The sequence below is a fragment of the Protomyctophum bolini genome (assembly GCF_963924005.1).
Source record: "Protomyctophum bolini genome assembly, chromosome: 1".
NCBI classification, from domain to species: domain Eukaryota; kingdom Metazoa; phylum Chordata; class Actinopteri; order Myctophiformes; family Myctophidae; genus Protomyctophum; species Protomyctophum bolini.
Window position 1 is genome coordinate 46,584,390 of NC_137862.1, and position 16,926 is coordinate 46,601,315.

Here is a 16,926-nt window from a genome sequence, read left to right on the forward strand (position 1 = left end):
CACACCATTCATCATCACCTCCATTCATCAAACATGTTCTCAGGAAGGCCAACACAGAGCTATAGTAAAAACAGCGTTTGTCTTTTTAGCACTCTTTAGCACTTTAGCAATTTAGAAACTTGCTCGCTAATCTTGTTGTTCTAAATTGTCATTGTCTTAATTAAGATGTATTTTTTCATAATCCGTACTATCCTTTTTTCACAATAACTGCTGTTCTTATTTTCAATATTATTACACTAGACTAGAGTATTATGCCTTTTGTAATCTCGGCATCATTGAAAATGAGGGCTGAGGGCTCTGCCCTCAATGTATTTCAGAGAAAATAAATAATAAAGTTCAATGAAAAAAAAGAAAACACCACAAATGTACACTTCCTCCTGAAGGATAAGTCAAGAAACTCCAAGTCATCCTGCTTACTTGGCTTGTGGGGCCGCGTGTGTGTCGTGCGTATTCATGTGTGTGTTTGTTTTTGTGTGAGTGAAAGGTAACGTCATTCATGCACTGTAAGGACATAGTAGCTCTTTGAGCACAGCGTCTTAGGCTGGCTGTCCGCTGAACAGCACACCTCTGTACTGCGAGAGACCAAGTGCTTCCCAGACCACAGTTTGCACACATCAACCTTCTCCTACAGTATACTAAAAATCCTCATAGCCCGGAGCGTGTACAAAATGTGACCATCATCACATGGTTACAAATGATCAACACGGACAACATTACTGTGTGACTCAGAACAGCACATTCTAAAAGTAAAATGAAAATAAAAAACAGTTTTTTTTATTGTTTTCATGATGTTTAATAATGATTTGTATTAGTAGAAAGCACATTTTTAGCAGGGTTATATTGAAACAGAATATAAATAAAACATACAAGATTCCTCTTGAGATCACATACTGTATACAGTATAACATTTAAATTGTAATGGCACGGCTGCATATAGCACACTCTCAAACTAATTCCTCCACACCCGTGAAGCAGATGCCAGAAAGATGCACACTGGACACTTCATTCCTGCTGCTGTTATAATGATAAATGGTACAAAACTTGATCCATCCAAAACATCTGCTCTGTCTTCTGAGACACGTCTCTTTCTTGTCGTGTTACTAGTCTCCACGTACATCGCCATTAAGACAACCGTTCCTGAATGCATTGCATGCAACTGTGCAAAACAGCGACGCTGTTGCGCCACCATTATTTGAGTGGCAATACACCTAGTATTCAGGTTAAAGGTTTATCTTAAAATTATCATTTAAAATGTCCATTACTCCATCATATTAGTCTAACACACATACCTGACCTACTGTAGTGCATTTGGCTGTTTAAGCTGTTTAAGCTCCATGATCTGTTTAACCAATAAACCCTAGTGGGAGTACTCATTCCCTTCCTCCACTTTCCTTTCTCCTATTCCAGTTTCCCAACCTCCTTTCTTCCTAGAACTCATACTGGGACACAAACATGGTGACTTTGGTGATGTACCTCCCCAGCTGGACGCGTTTCTCCAGCTCAACCATCTCCACCTCAGCCTCCAGCGTGAGGGGGCCCGGCACCGGGCTCACCAACATCAGCTGACCCGTCTGCCGGTCTGAGCGCTGCACCGTGAAGTGGCGTCGAGCCTGCTTTCCTCCCAGCAGGGAGAAGCGAAGCGTGTCGCCCATTGGACGCATGGCTGACACACGAAACATGACACGGGGGGCAGACAGGTTCGACACGACTGATAGGTAGTGGTAGGAGAAGGAGTTGGGGGTCTGCGAACACGCCTTGTTGTCCACAGGACAAGGGTTACGTTCACAACGTCTGGAAAACAGAGGTATAAGCAGGAGTTGAATGGAAACTTGCTCAAGTGTGTGCCTAAGAAATGTTCTTTCAATTTACTTGTTCATAGGGCATGCCATATATTTCGTCTTTGGGTTTATTGCTTAAACACTTATTTATGATGAGATATTTCAGCACTCACGATGGAGCGGTCTTGACATAGGTAGCATTGCGGATGCGAGGACATTCCACACGGACACATTGGAATCCTCCATAGGTGTTAATGCACATCTGGTCTCTCGTGCAGTTGCTCTGTCTGGCCGCACACTCATCAATGTCTGTGATGCAGGGAGAGAGAAAATATAAAGAACGCGATATAAATTAAAGTTAAGGTGAGAAAATTCATTGACGCAGAAATTCTCTCTAAAACAAAAGAGTGTAAAAGCCTCCCTTGCAGCTCCAGTAGCCATGATGCTCCTTGAGCCTGATTCATACTTGATTGCACATCGTTTCACGCACCGAAAAGCTTGTAGCTTTACAGAGCGTGTGGGGCTAAAAACCGTGGAATATGTTGTGCAATATTGTACCCTCTCACTCTTTGTGGTGAATTTATTTCTGGTATTGGAGAAAAAGAACAGTTACGTAGAATAAAGTTGTCTCTTGTGACTGACCACTTCTTTTCTTGGCCGCGATGATGACTGGTAGCAGCTGACTATAAGACATTTGACGCGAAGACCCTAAAAGTTTTGCATTACAAATGTGTTTTGCCTTGGTTGAATAAACATCCGAATAATCACAGATTTGATTTAAACTTATGATAAGTGCTTTATTACTTTTAGTTTCTGCTGCTTTACAAATGTGCGTGCGGGCGTACTGAATGTACTGTAGTTGTGAGGGTGAGTTACTTGTTGTATCTTGTATTTTGTTTTAATTTTAAGCTTTGTAAAAGGCAGCCTATATGCACACTCAAGGGTTACTTTCTAATTTGTATATAGCTTTCAGTTCTTCAGGCATAAAGCAATCAGTGTGGGTCTCACCACAGACCTAGAATAAAGTAACCCAAACGACACAACAAGTGACCACTGAGTCAGGAAACACAAAAAAGATTATTTACAAACCAAACAAATAAAACAATAGAAAATGCAACACAGTGCAAGCAGTAGCTATCGTAAAGCATGGGGGATATAAACCATTGTGATTTATTGATAGTACACTCATGTCAAAATCCTCATTTAATTTACCTACCCTGAAGAAGTCATTTGGTGCCAAATCGTTGGTGTTCTTAAAATAAACAGGTTTTTTTGCATCGTGACTACGAGCTGTGCGACCTCTCCTTCTTGTTCAAGTTTGTCTCCCATGGCCAGCACCTCCTCTTTGTTTGTTCTGAAAAATCCTCATTTTAACCACCTAGAGGTTGTAAACTTTCTACTTTCCAGGGTATGGATCCAGTATAGCTCTCTCTGGCATATTAACCTACTGTCAACATCACCCCCTCTCTGAAGCGTAACCTGCTCTATGCCCTGGAACCTATAAGGGAGCTGGGATGAGTGATTATTGATATGACAGGCTACAGGCCAGGGTACTTCACATCTTTTCTTCATATTGAACTGTTCACCTATCGCTTTATTTATTTGTTTGAGGGGACAAGAGTACAAATTGGACAGGCTGGATTCAGCCCCCTGAAGGAAAGCCATCCAACAGTTTGTGGTGTGGAAAGTTCCCACTGTGCGGTGATGAATGTTGCGTTGCAGTGTGAATGTGTTGTTGTCTTGTCTTACAGAGTTTTTGTCTCTGCTCTTTTACATGACGGTGTGAAGTAGACTTGTGAATACCTACAGCAGCTGGTTCCTTAACATGCGGCTGTGACCAATTCTGCAGGTCGCAGACCCGTTTCTTAAGGGTCGCAATGGAATATCACGTTTAAAAGAAACCTTCCAGAAATGTTCAAAATGTTACTAAAGTGGAAAAATGTATCGTCGCAAAACAAGCTCACAGCATATGCCTCATGGTGTCACATTGCAACCCACTGTGAGCTATTTTTGAAATACTGCTTACAGCAAACAAACGCGTACATATACGTACCTCTGCAGCTGCGGCCATCACGGGTCACATTGTAGCCAGCAGGGCAGGTACAGCGGTAGTTCCCAGGAGTGTTGACACAGGCATGTAAGCATAGTCTGCCAGCTTGTCCGTTATGGAAGAGCTCGCATTCATCAATATCTGTAAAAGAACACTCATGCACACACACACACCAACATGTTATGTACAACCTATATATCATCACTGTCGAGTGAAAACCTTGCACAGTATGTCCAAAAACATTACTGTTCAGGAAAACGAAAAAGGAACATGTGTTTCAATGGATGCAATGTAGTTATATACTTTTCATTGGCTCCATATTTATTTATTTAGAATCTCAAAAACTCTTTCTAAAATAGTGAAAATAGCACATCCACAAGCTCACACCATCACACTTTGTGGCACGTTGTGAGCTTGTAGATCGGCAATTTTTTGCTATTTTTGAGTGACACTCTTGTACAACAAAGTAGTAGGGCTATATTTTACAGGGGAGGGGGGTGGGGGAATACATTGAAATATGGAAGTTTCTGCATGACAGTGACGATGATATAGCACCTCAAATTACACCTCAAACAAGTATTATGACAAATTGAAGGGCTTTAATTAGTCCCACCAGTGCAGGTGGTGCTGTCTCTGCCAGAGATGGTATACCCTGGTTCACAGGTGCAGTGGGTGGTGCCCTGGACCTGCGTGCAGCGTGATGGACGGACGTGCGGCCCGCTGGTGGCAGCTGGTAAGGTGGTGGCAGCGGCAGCTGCATGGGACGACGTGGCTGCAGACGTGTTTGTCAAAGTGATGAAGACTAATGGCCAGAGGACAGAAGACAGACACAGTTAATGCCCAGAGGACAGAAGACAGACACAGTGGGGAATGCCCAGAGGACAGAAGACAGACACAGTGAAGACTAATGCCCAGAGGACAGAACACAGACACAGTGGGGAATTGTTCAAGTCATCGAGTCCCTTGATTTCATTTGTGACACACCGCTTATCATGGAGTCATACTAGGCTACAGTACAGCACTCCCTTATGTCTAGCTGTCCCTATGTCCGTCCAACTCCGAGTTTGACCTATTGAACCCTGCAGCTGTTTTGAGCAGTGAGATAATTGGGGGCGCATTGGGGTCAGACACACAGGCACGTACACAGTCACACACACACGCACACACACACACACACACACGCACGCACACACACACACACACACACACACACACACACACACACACACACACACACACACACACACACACACACACACACACACACACACACACACACACACACACACACACACTTCCCCTCACTGTATATGTTTTGCCCCCCTTTTTACCTCCTTTATGACGATATCCTGTTTTTGGAGGGGCGCTAGCCCCTCCTATATACAGGTTTAATGTTTGTCTTTATGTTTGTAATGTTTGTTTATTAAACGCCATTGACACTGAAGGGAAAATTATATAATTTAGTAACTCATTACTCATATTGTCTCTTTATTGTTAATGGCATTTAATCGTTTGTGTTGGAACAGTTTGTTTTAAATCACCATTACATCACCTAATCAACATGAGTTAGACTTTAATAATTATATTAGTGCCCCTCACTTCACATGGGTGTGATTTTTGGCTATATAGAAGTGTATGTTTGTACGTATCTAAATGTTATGATGAATTGAAAACGGTGGGCCCTATTGTAAACAAGTGTAATGCTTTATGGTGTCGTCCACTCACAGTTAACAGTTTTTGTATCGAGTTGCGCTTGAAATGTATTGTAATTCTACAAACTGTAAATAAATACTTCAATCAATGTGTGTGGTTTCTGTGTGTGCGTTCGTGCGTGCGTGTGTGTATGTAAGATGATGTACTGAAGGGCTGTCAGAAAGTATAAATAAAGACCACACAGGCCTGGCAGTGTTAGAGCCGGTCAGCGAGAGACAGGCCTGTCATGGTCAAGCTCCATTTAAAACCCACATGGGCCAGCAGCATCTAACTCTTTACAGTACCATACTGTATGGAATGAAAATAAACACAGAGAAACAAAACCAAACTCCGCCACACTGATTCAGTGTGCACTGCTCCAGCCACATCAGGGAGCTGCATGGCGCTCAACCAACAGTCTCGACTGATGTTATTTAAACGTTAATATGGTGTATTCTATACCCACTGACAAGTTAAATTAATGGATGTAAATATATTTTTTTAGAGAGGGAGCATCAGAATATAAAATCGCATCAGATGTCTTTCTGGTGCATGCATTTGTACATCATTTAACCACGTAAGCCTGACAGCGTCCGTTTACGCTTTAGATCTGCTATTTTCACAGTGTGGCCGCGCCGTACGACGGAGTGTACATTAAGCATATAGGCTCAGGCTATATTTTTGAGATATTTTGGCCTATAACAACATGCTCAAAATAGGGACACTGGGGTTTATGTGTAACTGCTTGATATACAGTACTGCATGTCCTTATAATATAGAGGTCAGTGCAACTCCATGCCTGCAGTGCCCCGGCCGGGGAGCTTGATTGCCAGTGGCATAAGTGTGATCTGAAATTGCGTAACAAAACGACACGATAGCTGCACGTGTTGTGCATGTATGCACGCATGTCGTCATGCAGTAAGTGATCCCCTGCGCGTGCAGTGGACTGAATATATAGTACCTACATGTTGGCAAGGGGCTCTGACAGGTCGCTCCAGCCCAGCCTTTGGCACAGGTACAGGTGAACTGGTTCACCTCGTCCGCACAAGTTCCTCCATTTAGGCAGGGCGAGGACGAACACTCGTTGATGTCTGGAAGACGGCAGGGAGGAGGAGGGTTACACAAGGCAAACCATCGGCTACGTTTCACTCTGTGTGTGTGTGTGTGTGTGTGTGCGTGTGTGTGTGTGTGTGTGTGTGTGTGTGTGTGTGTGTGTTTGGAGGTGGACAGACAGACAGACAGACAGACAGACAGACAGACAGACAGACAGACAGACAGACAGACAGACAGACAGACAGACAGACAGACAGACAGACAGACAGACAGACAGACAGACAGACAGACAGACAGACAGACAGACAGACAGACAGACAGACAGACAGACAGTTTGATAGGTAGTGCAGCTGAATAAGAAAGAGAGAGAAAGCGAGACGGAGTAAACGAGTCAAAGTTTGAAGCCACCAAGACAGCCTTTGAAGCAATATCTTGAAAATTGGCAAGCTGTCAGAAGGGACGCAAGTCACAATATCAGATATCGCCGCATTGAATAACCTCTCTGGATGACCAAGAAAGTGTACGGAGAAAAGGGAAACATGAGCATGCTATGCATGACAAATGATATGGTGAAGAGAAGGATGGGGGCCACACAGGAGACGATGACAAGACTGTGAGAGAAGATTGGCGGAGCAGATACAGGGATGAGTGATGGGCCGAAGTGGAGAGAGAAAGGATGGGAGATGTTATCAGAAGCAATGAGAAAGGCAGTGCACAGCAAAGTCCTCGGCGTGACGCACATTTCATATACATGGGAGCGAACATGCGGCTAAATTAGCGAGATCAATTATTTTTGGTGAATACATTTTGTATAGAGGAGAAATTACGGGGCCTATTATATAGGGTTTCAGTGTTAATTCAACAGTGTTAAAACAAGAAATGACTCAAGTCATTATATATCAGCTTGCATTCTATTCTCTTGCATATTGTAGCTTAATGGGGCTTTCTGTAGCGTTTTCAGTATCTAGTCATGGTGCAGTGGGGAGAGGAGAGGGCTTAGTGTCCAGTATGTAGTCATGGTGCAGTGGGGAGAGGAGAGGGCTTAGTGTCCAGTATGTAGTCATGGTGCAGTGGGGAGAGGAGAGGGCTTAGTGTCCAGTATGTAGTCATGGTGCAGTGGGGAGAGGAGAGGGCTTAGTGTCCAGTATGTAGTCATGGTGCAGTGGGGAGAGGAGAGGGCTTAGTGTCCAGTATGTAGTCATGGTGCAGTGGGAAGAGGAGAGGGCTTAGTGTCCAGTATGTAGTCATGGTGCAGTGGGAAGAGGAGAGGGCTTAGTGTCCAGTATGTAGTCATGGTGCAGTGGGGAGAGGAGAGGGCTTAGTGTCCAGTATGTAGTCATGGTGCAGTGGGGAGAGGAGAGGGCTTAGTGTCCAGTATGTAGTCATGGTGCAGTGGGGAGAGGAGAGGGCTTAGTGTCCAGTATGTAGTCATGGTGCAGTGGGGAGAGGAGAGGGCTTAGTGTCCAGTATGTAGTCATGGTGCAGTGGGAAGAGGAGAGGGCTTAGTGTCCAGTATGTAGTCATGGTGCAGTGGGGAGAGGGCTTAGTGTTCAGTATGTAGTCATGGTGCAGTGGGAAGAGGAGAGGGCTTAGTGTCCAGTATGTAGTCATGGTGCAGTGGGAAGAGGAGAGGGCTTAGTGTCCAGTATGTAGTCATGGTGCAGTGGGGAGAGGGCTTAGTGTCCAGTATGTATATGGTGCAGTGGGGAGAGGGCTTAGTGTCCAGTATGTATATGGTGCAGTGGGGAGAGGAGAGGGCTTAGTGTCCAGTATGTAGTCATGGTGCAGTGGGAAGAGGAGAGGGCTTAGTGTCCAGTATGTAGTCATGGTGCAGTGGGAAGAGGAGAGGGCTTAGTGTCCAGTATGTAGTCATGGTGCAGTGGGGAGAGGAGAGGGCTTAGTGTCCAGTATGTAGTCATGGTGCAGTGGGGAGAGGGCTTAGTGTCCAGTATGTAGTCATGGTGCAGTGGGGAGAGGAGAGTGCTTAGTGTTCAGTATGTAGTCATGGTGCAGTGGGAAGAGGAGAGGGCTTAGTGTCCAGTATGTAGTCATGGTGCAGTGGGGAGAGGAGAGGGCTTAGTGTCCAGTATGTAGTCATGGTGCAGTGGGAAGAGGAGAGGGCTTAGTGTCCAGTATGTAGTCATGGTGCAGTGGGAAGAGGAGAGGGCTTAGTGTCCAGTATGTAGTCATGGTGCAGTGGGGAGAGGAGAGGGCTTAGTGTCCCTTTATATAGGACTAGTTTCCCATCACCAGCCAATCACGAAAATCTCGCTAGACCTTAGACTATAGACCACGTGACTAGACTAGAAAGTCCGATCATTGATCAGCTTTGCAAGCTGATAAAAAAGGTAAACTTTTTTTACTTTAACGCTGAGGACTCTGCTGTCAGTGTCTAGTGAGTTAGCATGTTGACGAAAAATGTTCGTCGACTACCTTTTTTCACTGACGAAAACTAAATGGAAACTAAAGCTATGATGACTAAAACTAAGACTAAATATATTGACAATTTCGTCAACAAATAAAAACTTGACTAAAATGTTAGGAAGGGACTAGTGGACAAGAGATCCAGTATACCGGTAAGTCATTTTACACTTGGTTGCATGCTGAAAATAGCAGATCTACAAGCTCACAACGCGTCGCAGTGCGATGCGTTGTGAGCTTGTAGATCGGCTATTTTCAGCAAGTGTAAAATCTGTCATCAAGGCATCAAGGCCTGCCAAAATATATTTTAGTCGACTACATCAACTGTAGATTTAGTCGACTAAAATCGCATGACACTTAGTCGACTAAAATTAGACTACCACTAAAGCATTCCAGGTAAAATATGACTAAAACTAAATGAAGTTTCAGTCCAAAGACTATGACTAAACTAAAATATTAATTTGCTGCCAAAAACAACACTGCTGCTGTCTAGCGAGCTAGCATCATCTAGCAGGCGGTCATGGGACTCACTACGACAGGTGGGCTGCTGGCCGCTCCAGGTCAGGCTTTCCTGGCAAACCCTGCTCTCTGAGCCCAGCAGTTCGTAGCCAGCGTCACAAAGGAGGTGCACCTCATGGCCCACGGTCTGGGCCTTGCCCAATTTTCTGCCGTTGATGGGCACATCCAGTTTTGGGCAGGTGCCTGTTGAGAATGTGTGTTGAGTTGGGTGGGTATAGGTGGTTGGTGAAAAGGTAGACCAATTAATCACTTTCAACCAGCCGTCCTTATTCTTTGCATGTAATAGGTGAACATTTCCACATAAAAAAAATAAAGAAAACATCAACATTTTGAAAAATAAAGTAATAGCAGATATACAATCATGGTACAATAACAATTAGCATTTGCTTCCCTCATACAACTGGTGGTGTCAGTGTACTTCAGAGGTATTCAGGGGGCCACAATTGTAAAATGACTTTAAGTCAGGGGCCAAGACTATATTACAACCAAAATGATTAACCACTTGACCATGTGTGTGCTATACTATTACTGTCGGTATGGTAGGGCCTGTGTAATGTAATGTACTCTATTGTCTGTTTTTATGTTGTAGTTTCTTACTTTATACGCCACTGTTCAAATCATAAAGCACACATAAAGCTATACATATTTACATTGTAATCTGGAATGGGGCCACAAGAAAGCTCCCCCAGGGCCCGGATGAATAGTATTACTACTAAATGAATTAATACTATTGATTTCAGCTGTTACAATTCCAAACATGACCCGCTTTAATTACTTCAGTCTATATGACTATATTAGTAGCTGAATGACTAGTACCGTATCATTTCCGGACTATAAAGCGCACCTGAATATAAGCCGCACCAGCTAAATTTAGGGGAAAAAACAAATGTGTACTATAAGCCGCAGGTGGCCATAGAGAATGATAGATTTAGAAGGTCCCCTAGTGGCCGTTAGCTGAAAAAATCCATAGATTAGCCACACCACTGTAAACTCAAAACGCGTTGCAGTGCGACGCGTTTTGAGCTTGTAGATCGGCTATTTTTGCTATGACAGTAATATGCAACGTGGCCGTCTGGAGTGAGTGTGGAACTATAGTGGATTAGTGGCCCTCTCCATCGTCAAAGTTGCCCAGCCCTGGTCTACTTACTGTTGTTGGCTCTGGCTGCAGGCTGCCTAGATGCAGCCTGCAGAAGGTTGATCTTCTTCCTCAGAGTACGAAGGCTCTGCAGGTAGGAGGCTTCATGGGCTGAGAGAAGCTTCTGGACCTGCTTCAGAGAACTCTCCATCTCCTGGCGACTGGGACAGTCCTATACCGGCGTAGAGGCCAGGGAAGAACGAAAATGTGAAGAACCGACTTTAATTATTTTTATTTTTTTCTGCAAACCTGAAGCTAAAAGTGTCCCACAGCTTGACATTTAATGCTGAATGCAAGGCAAGGCAATTTTATTTATATAGCACCTTTCATACACAAGGCAATTCAAAGTGCTTTACAGAATAAAAACAAATACAGAGTGCAACAGTGCACTTTAAAATGAATACAGATTATAATAGATACAATTAAAATAAGATATAGGAGCATATATATTACAACAAATACACCTCAGAATTACACATTTCAGGAATCAGGATTGAAGGTTGTGCTCAGCATACTAGGACCATGAACATGGTTTGCTATCCCGTCATTTACAGCAGCAGTAATTGTTTTGACATTCAATGGAATGAGGGCCCTGCAGGAAGATTATCAAACACCTTTACATGTACTCTAAAAAGTGGGGTATCTCAAGGGTTGTGTGTGTGTGGAGGGGGGGGGGGGGGGGGGGGGGGGGAGGGATGCAGCAAAATGAACCCAATTCTACTCATGTATTCATTTTTGCTATTAGAAAATAACAGATCTTTAAAGCTCACATGCGTTGTGAGTTTGAGAGGCACTGATATAAAATGTTTTGGGTATTTTTTTTGGAGCATGGAAGAAATCAGCTATAACCTACTGCTCTAGGCGTATCTATACTGTATTTTCCTAATTCTCTCACAACAAGCTGTCGCTGATGGGCCAATGGGCCAATGGGCCAATGGGCGGTGCTGATGGGGCAATGGGCCAATGGGCGGTGCGATGTGGGGTCAGTCAGTATGGTATAAACAACCCTTAGGGTAAACAGCACCTGCATTAACAACCTCCTTTTTGATTGGCTCAAAGAGTGGTAGTATAGCTTGTTTTCCATCTAATTCCCTTTTTTCCTTCATTACTCTTTTTCATTCAACAACTTCCTTCTCTGCCTCCTGCTCTGTCCTCTCAGTCATGCATGAGTGTTTTCACACAGCAAATGAGTGTTTGCGTCCAACAAGAGTTATATAAGAAAAGTCAATATTTGTTGAAAACACCTTTCTGATTGGGACAGAACTGGGAACTGCGGAGGCTTCAGTCGGGTTAGTGGAGGTCTGGGGGAGTTGGTGTTGATGAAAAAGTGTGAAAGCTCTCTTTCTCTTTCAGCAGCATATTTCATGTGGCTTCAAATGGATGATGTTAGGGCTTGGGCTGGGCGATTATATCGTTATTGTGATATGAATCTGGGATGTTGGATATAATATTGTGATATTATTTAATTTAAGAAGCCCTATTTTGTATCAAAAACATGTTGAAAAAATCGCATAAATAGCTGGATTTACAGTACAAGCTTGTGATGTTTTGAGAGATTTGTTATGATATAGTTATACGGAGAAAAATGCAAATATTGGGAAAAAAAGATGATATTGATGCAATATTGTATTTTGTGCATATCGCCCCGCCCTAGATGATTTTAGAGTCACTGTCTACTGGTTTAACACGACTTGGGATTTCTCTACACTTGGTATCCATTCCGAATCACAAAATCTAAACTGACTAACTAGTTGGTGGAACGACAGAAATATTTTTCATTTTCTGAAAAATAGACATTTTGGAGTTAGGTACGTGGTTTCTTCTTGTTTTACTGTTGTCTTAATAAAAGATCAGGAGCCAGCCTCAACATGAAATCATTCAGAACCTCTGACAGACAGACAGACACATAGGCCTATAGTGTACACCAGGGACGTGCACACATAGACATCAAAGGGGGCTTCAGCCCCTGCCCTTTTACCCGTCTGTAAAACAACTGCCCTCTCCAGACCACGAATGCAGTTTACTACATGGTGAAAGAAATGCAAATGCCACTCATTTCCATGCCACTTTTGAATTGCCATTTTTCTGAAGACTCCTGAACTTGAACACATTATTTTGCGTTGAACAAAATTGTTTGGAAATCCATGTTGTTACACTGCATCTAGATGCAGTGAAAATAGCTGATCTACAAGCTCTCAACGAGTCAACACGTCGCAGCGCAAGCTTGTATAGATCTGCTATTTGCTATTTTTGTCCAAAAGTGCCCTCTTACGGGATTTCAGCCCCTGCCCCTCTGACACTGTACGTCCCTGCTGTAGGCTACACACTTGCACACACTTGTTTTGGTTTGCATCTGGGAGAATGATTTCTGTACCCGAAGAGTTGAAAAGAGTTGAAATACATGTTGAAAATACATGTAACAGGGTGTCTGCACTGCAGGCTTAGGCAAGTCACATTTAACTGGCTCACTAGCAGTGACACATTCACACATTCAGTTGAATGAACCAAATTGGATTTTTTGAGGTGAATAATGAATATTTGTCAAAGTGAAAAAATATATTTTCATACTCTTCCACCCCAGTATTGGTTGGTTGGGATGGGACCCGGTTTGTATGGCTTGGTTTGACTATATAGGCTACTAAACAGGCATAGTTGTTTCTAGGGGTGTGGGGCGAGGGGGGCAGCCCCACCCCATGGGGCCCACGTGGCCCGTGACGCGCATGAGACTAGACCATGGTCTTATTCAAAAATGATTTGTGGACCTTCAGCATTTCTAGTTGAGGACCCAAGCAGGTGTGTCCAAGCATGCAGCAGATTCAGTATGGTCACTGGTTGACATGCACAGTATTCACCTTACCATTGATATGCAGCTGTTTGTTGTTGTAACCTGCAGCAGGGGTATTCAACTAGATTGAACTGTAGAATGATGGTGTGTGGGGGACGCACAGCGTGCACGCTTTACTGGAAATGTGGGGGTTTTCAAAATGCATTTTGTGCTCAAACACAAAGATGTATACATTTGTGCACAGTAATGAGCAGGGTAATATGTCTATACAGATATATGCTATACCTTAGAATAGATGTAGACCTATTTGACAGTGCATAAACATAATTGCCTTGACATTAACGACCTTCAATGAGCAACAGCGACACACACACACACACACACACACACACACACACACACACACACACACACACACACACACACACACACACACACACACACACACACACACACACACACACACACACACACACACACACACACACACACGCCCTCTGCAGTACTCTAGTCTAAAGTGACTGTCTCATTTGAGTCATTTCTCTCCAAATCTCCCACTTAATATCACACACACCATACCTGTAACTTTCATTAGCAAAGAAGAAAGAAAGAAAAAACACCTTCAGTGTTGATGGATACTGCATTTGGTCATGATGAGGCAGGCGTCATATGCCCCTGACACATGCTCAGTGAATAAACTGATGTGCTTGTTGGTGTATTGAGGTGTATCGGGTGGACCTACAGTATACAGTACAGAGCATCAGAATGGGACAGTCCTGTGCAACCTCATATCATGTGCAAACAAAGGCGAGATCAGAGCACAAAATACTTTGCTGGCAGGGAACTTCCCAGACTACCCTGATGTGCTGGGTGAGTTGGGTGTCACAATGTAACAATCTGTTACTCCTGTTGTACCACGACAGTTGTACAAGTGGAATGTGGCGGACCACCAAGTTCAACTTGAAAGTTCAGGTGATGTCACACAATTTGGATGGGAGATCCACATTTTGCTACGGGTGACCTGACACCTGATGCGATGTTGAAGCTACAAATGAGAAGTGACGTTGATAATAAAGAGGATATACGTTTGACGATGAGGTAGACCAGGATTTGGGTAGGATGTGTAGGGGGATGTGGTGGGTTGATCCTGATTATGAGTTGAAGCTTACAGATATTGAATGTAGTTGCAAAAGATCAATATTATCATATTTCCTTATGCTATTATTACAAATACCAGTTCTTGTGATGTTATTGACAGTTATTTTGTATAATTTAAGTTGTTATAGAAATATAAATAGTTGTTTATATTTGTTGTTCTCCCATAAGTGAAATTTAGCATCGACCAGACCTTTATGTGAGATTAACCTGATATAAAAGAAAAATAGCTTCAGGAATGCATTCTACACAAATCCAATGAGCTCGCCGCTCAGTGGCCTTTTAGGATTATGCCAATTACCAAAGTTTGGGCAACCAAACAAAATTGTCCCCAAATACAAATCAACAACAAAAACTTCATATGAAACAGCATTATACGGTTTGGTATTGAACAGATAGAAGTGTCAAATGGACTAAAAGGTGATATTAATGTATGTAATGGTGAACGGAAAGTTATCTTATGCATTACTTACACTGTACACTTACACTATATTTAGTTTATTGAATTTCATAAAACATTTCCTTAGAATTTATGTTCTAAGATGGTTTTAAACATTTAGTTATTTACAGAGGGAACCTTTGTGCTACATCTTTCATGAAAACAGAAAGTCACTATATGTTTGTCTCTCCTGTAATAGATAACATTTCTAGATATGCTAATTTTAACAACTTTTCAGAGAAATATATAGTCTGAGCTGTATCCCAACCATTCATCAAAGATATGATCTATAATAGGAGAGAACCATCAGTTTGAAGTAGAATGCTCCATTCGGATTTTTTAATTTGTGTTTTGGCATGTGGTTATAAATGGAGTGATAACAAACAGAAAGCTACCACAGATGCAATGCTATCACGTATTTCCTAGCACTAGGGATGTATACCTTCCCAAAAATCACTATGAGAGTTATTCAGCCCATTGGTACAGATGACCCCAGATTTGGCGCTCACGGACTTCTTCAAAAGGAGTGCAAAAATATCAGCCTATACAGTCTGATATATATACATGCAGCAACTATGAGGCCTGTAGGTCAGGGGTTCCCAAACTTTTTTGGACCAGGTACCCCTTTTGGGGTAGATATTTTTCCAGGTACCCCCTCATCCTCGCAACACGGATAACAAATAAATGTATACGTCTAAATGTAGACGTTTAAATGTAGACGTCTAAATGTAGACGTCTAAATGTGTGTCTAAATGTAGACGTCTAAATGTAGACGTCTAAATGTGTACGTCTTCTCTTATGGGGGTCCCTGGCATATCTTTTCAAATGGGGGTCCACGGGCTAAGTAGTGTCAATTTGGGGGTCCTTGACATGAAAAAGTTTGGGAACCACTGCTTTAAACACTTTAGCACTTTATGAACATGAACAAAATAGATGGGTCCCCCCTGGAACTCCCTCAGGTACCCCTGGGGGTCCCCGGACCCCACTTTGGGAACCACTGCTGTAGGTCACTATTATGGTTGTCAGGCCTTTTGTCCTGCCTGCCTTTGATAATGCTGATAAGCTGTGTGTGTGTGTGCGTGTGTGTGTGTGTGTGTGTGTGTGTGTGTGTGTGTGTGTGTGTGTGTGTGAGTGATCGAGAGACAGCGGGCCTACATGCTGTATAATTGAGATGTAAACATTTAGGCCTACCTATGTTTTTAATTAGAAATTTGTTTTCTTTTATCTATTAATTAATAAAATAGCCATCGATTTATTTATTTATTTAAAGCCCCATGCAGTGAGTCATCATTCTTATAAAGGCAATAGGTTATAGCAATTTAATCTGTGCAGTCTGCAGAATATTGAGTACATTAAATTAGTCCAATATCCAATCTAATATAGCCTATTAAACTGTGTGGACACCATATTGGGTAGCTCACCTGTGTATATGCAGGGTGGATGTGACAGAAATACAGGGCCATGACGACAATAACTGGTAACGCAAACATTTTCTAAATTTCCCAATCCAAGAATAAAGATGCAGTTTAAATTCAGTCCTCAGGTGCCGTGAAGTGAAGTCCACTGGTAAAAAACGCGTTTATGAAGATATTAGAGTTGAGAGAATGGATATAGTGCTTCCTTAAGAGTGGAAAGCCTGTTAAGGCGAACTGCTGCGGAATGTTGGGTTTACCCCTGGATAGCCAATCAGGAAAGGAGACTTGAGAAAAATATTTAGGCTACCGCATTATTGCCCCTTAATTTCTTTTTTTTCTCTCTTTTTTCCCCTCTCTCTCTCTCTCTCTCTCTCTCTCTCTCTCTCTCTCTCTTTAGACGTTACATTCACATCATGATTCATTTCACACAGTAATTCACACCAGGGTAGAATTGTACTTTGGTGGAAGCTGTTGGTGGAAGTGG

General features: G+C 42.9%; 1 protein-coding gene across 1 annotated transcript; it reads right to left on the reverse strand.

Moving 5' to 3' along the window:
- Positions 1 to 785: 785 nt before the first annotated feature.
- LOC308313543 (fibulin-7) lies at positions 786 to 16,672 on the reverse strand. Its single transcript, XM_080760720.1, has 8 exons — positions 16,449 to 16,672; positions 10,661 to 10,820; positions 9,526 to 9,696; positions 6,486 to 6,611; positions 4,442 to 4,630; positions 3,832 to 3,969; positions 1,952 to 2,087; positions 786 to 1,791 (listed from the first exon to the last, which is right to left on the reverse strand). The coding sequence occupies exons 1-8, from the start codon at positions 16,515 to 16,517 to the stop codon at positions 1,428 to 1,430; spliced, it is 1,353 nt and encodes a 450-aa protein (XP_080616846.1). The 5' UTR covers positions 16,518 to 16,672; the 3' UTR covers positions 786 to 1,427.
- Positions 16,673 to 16,926: the final 254 nt, after the last annotated feature.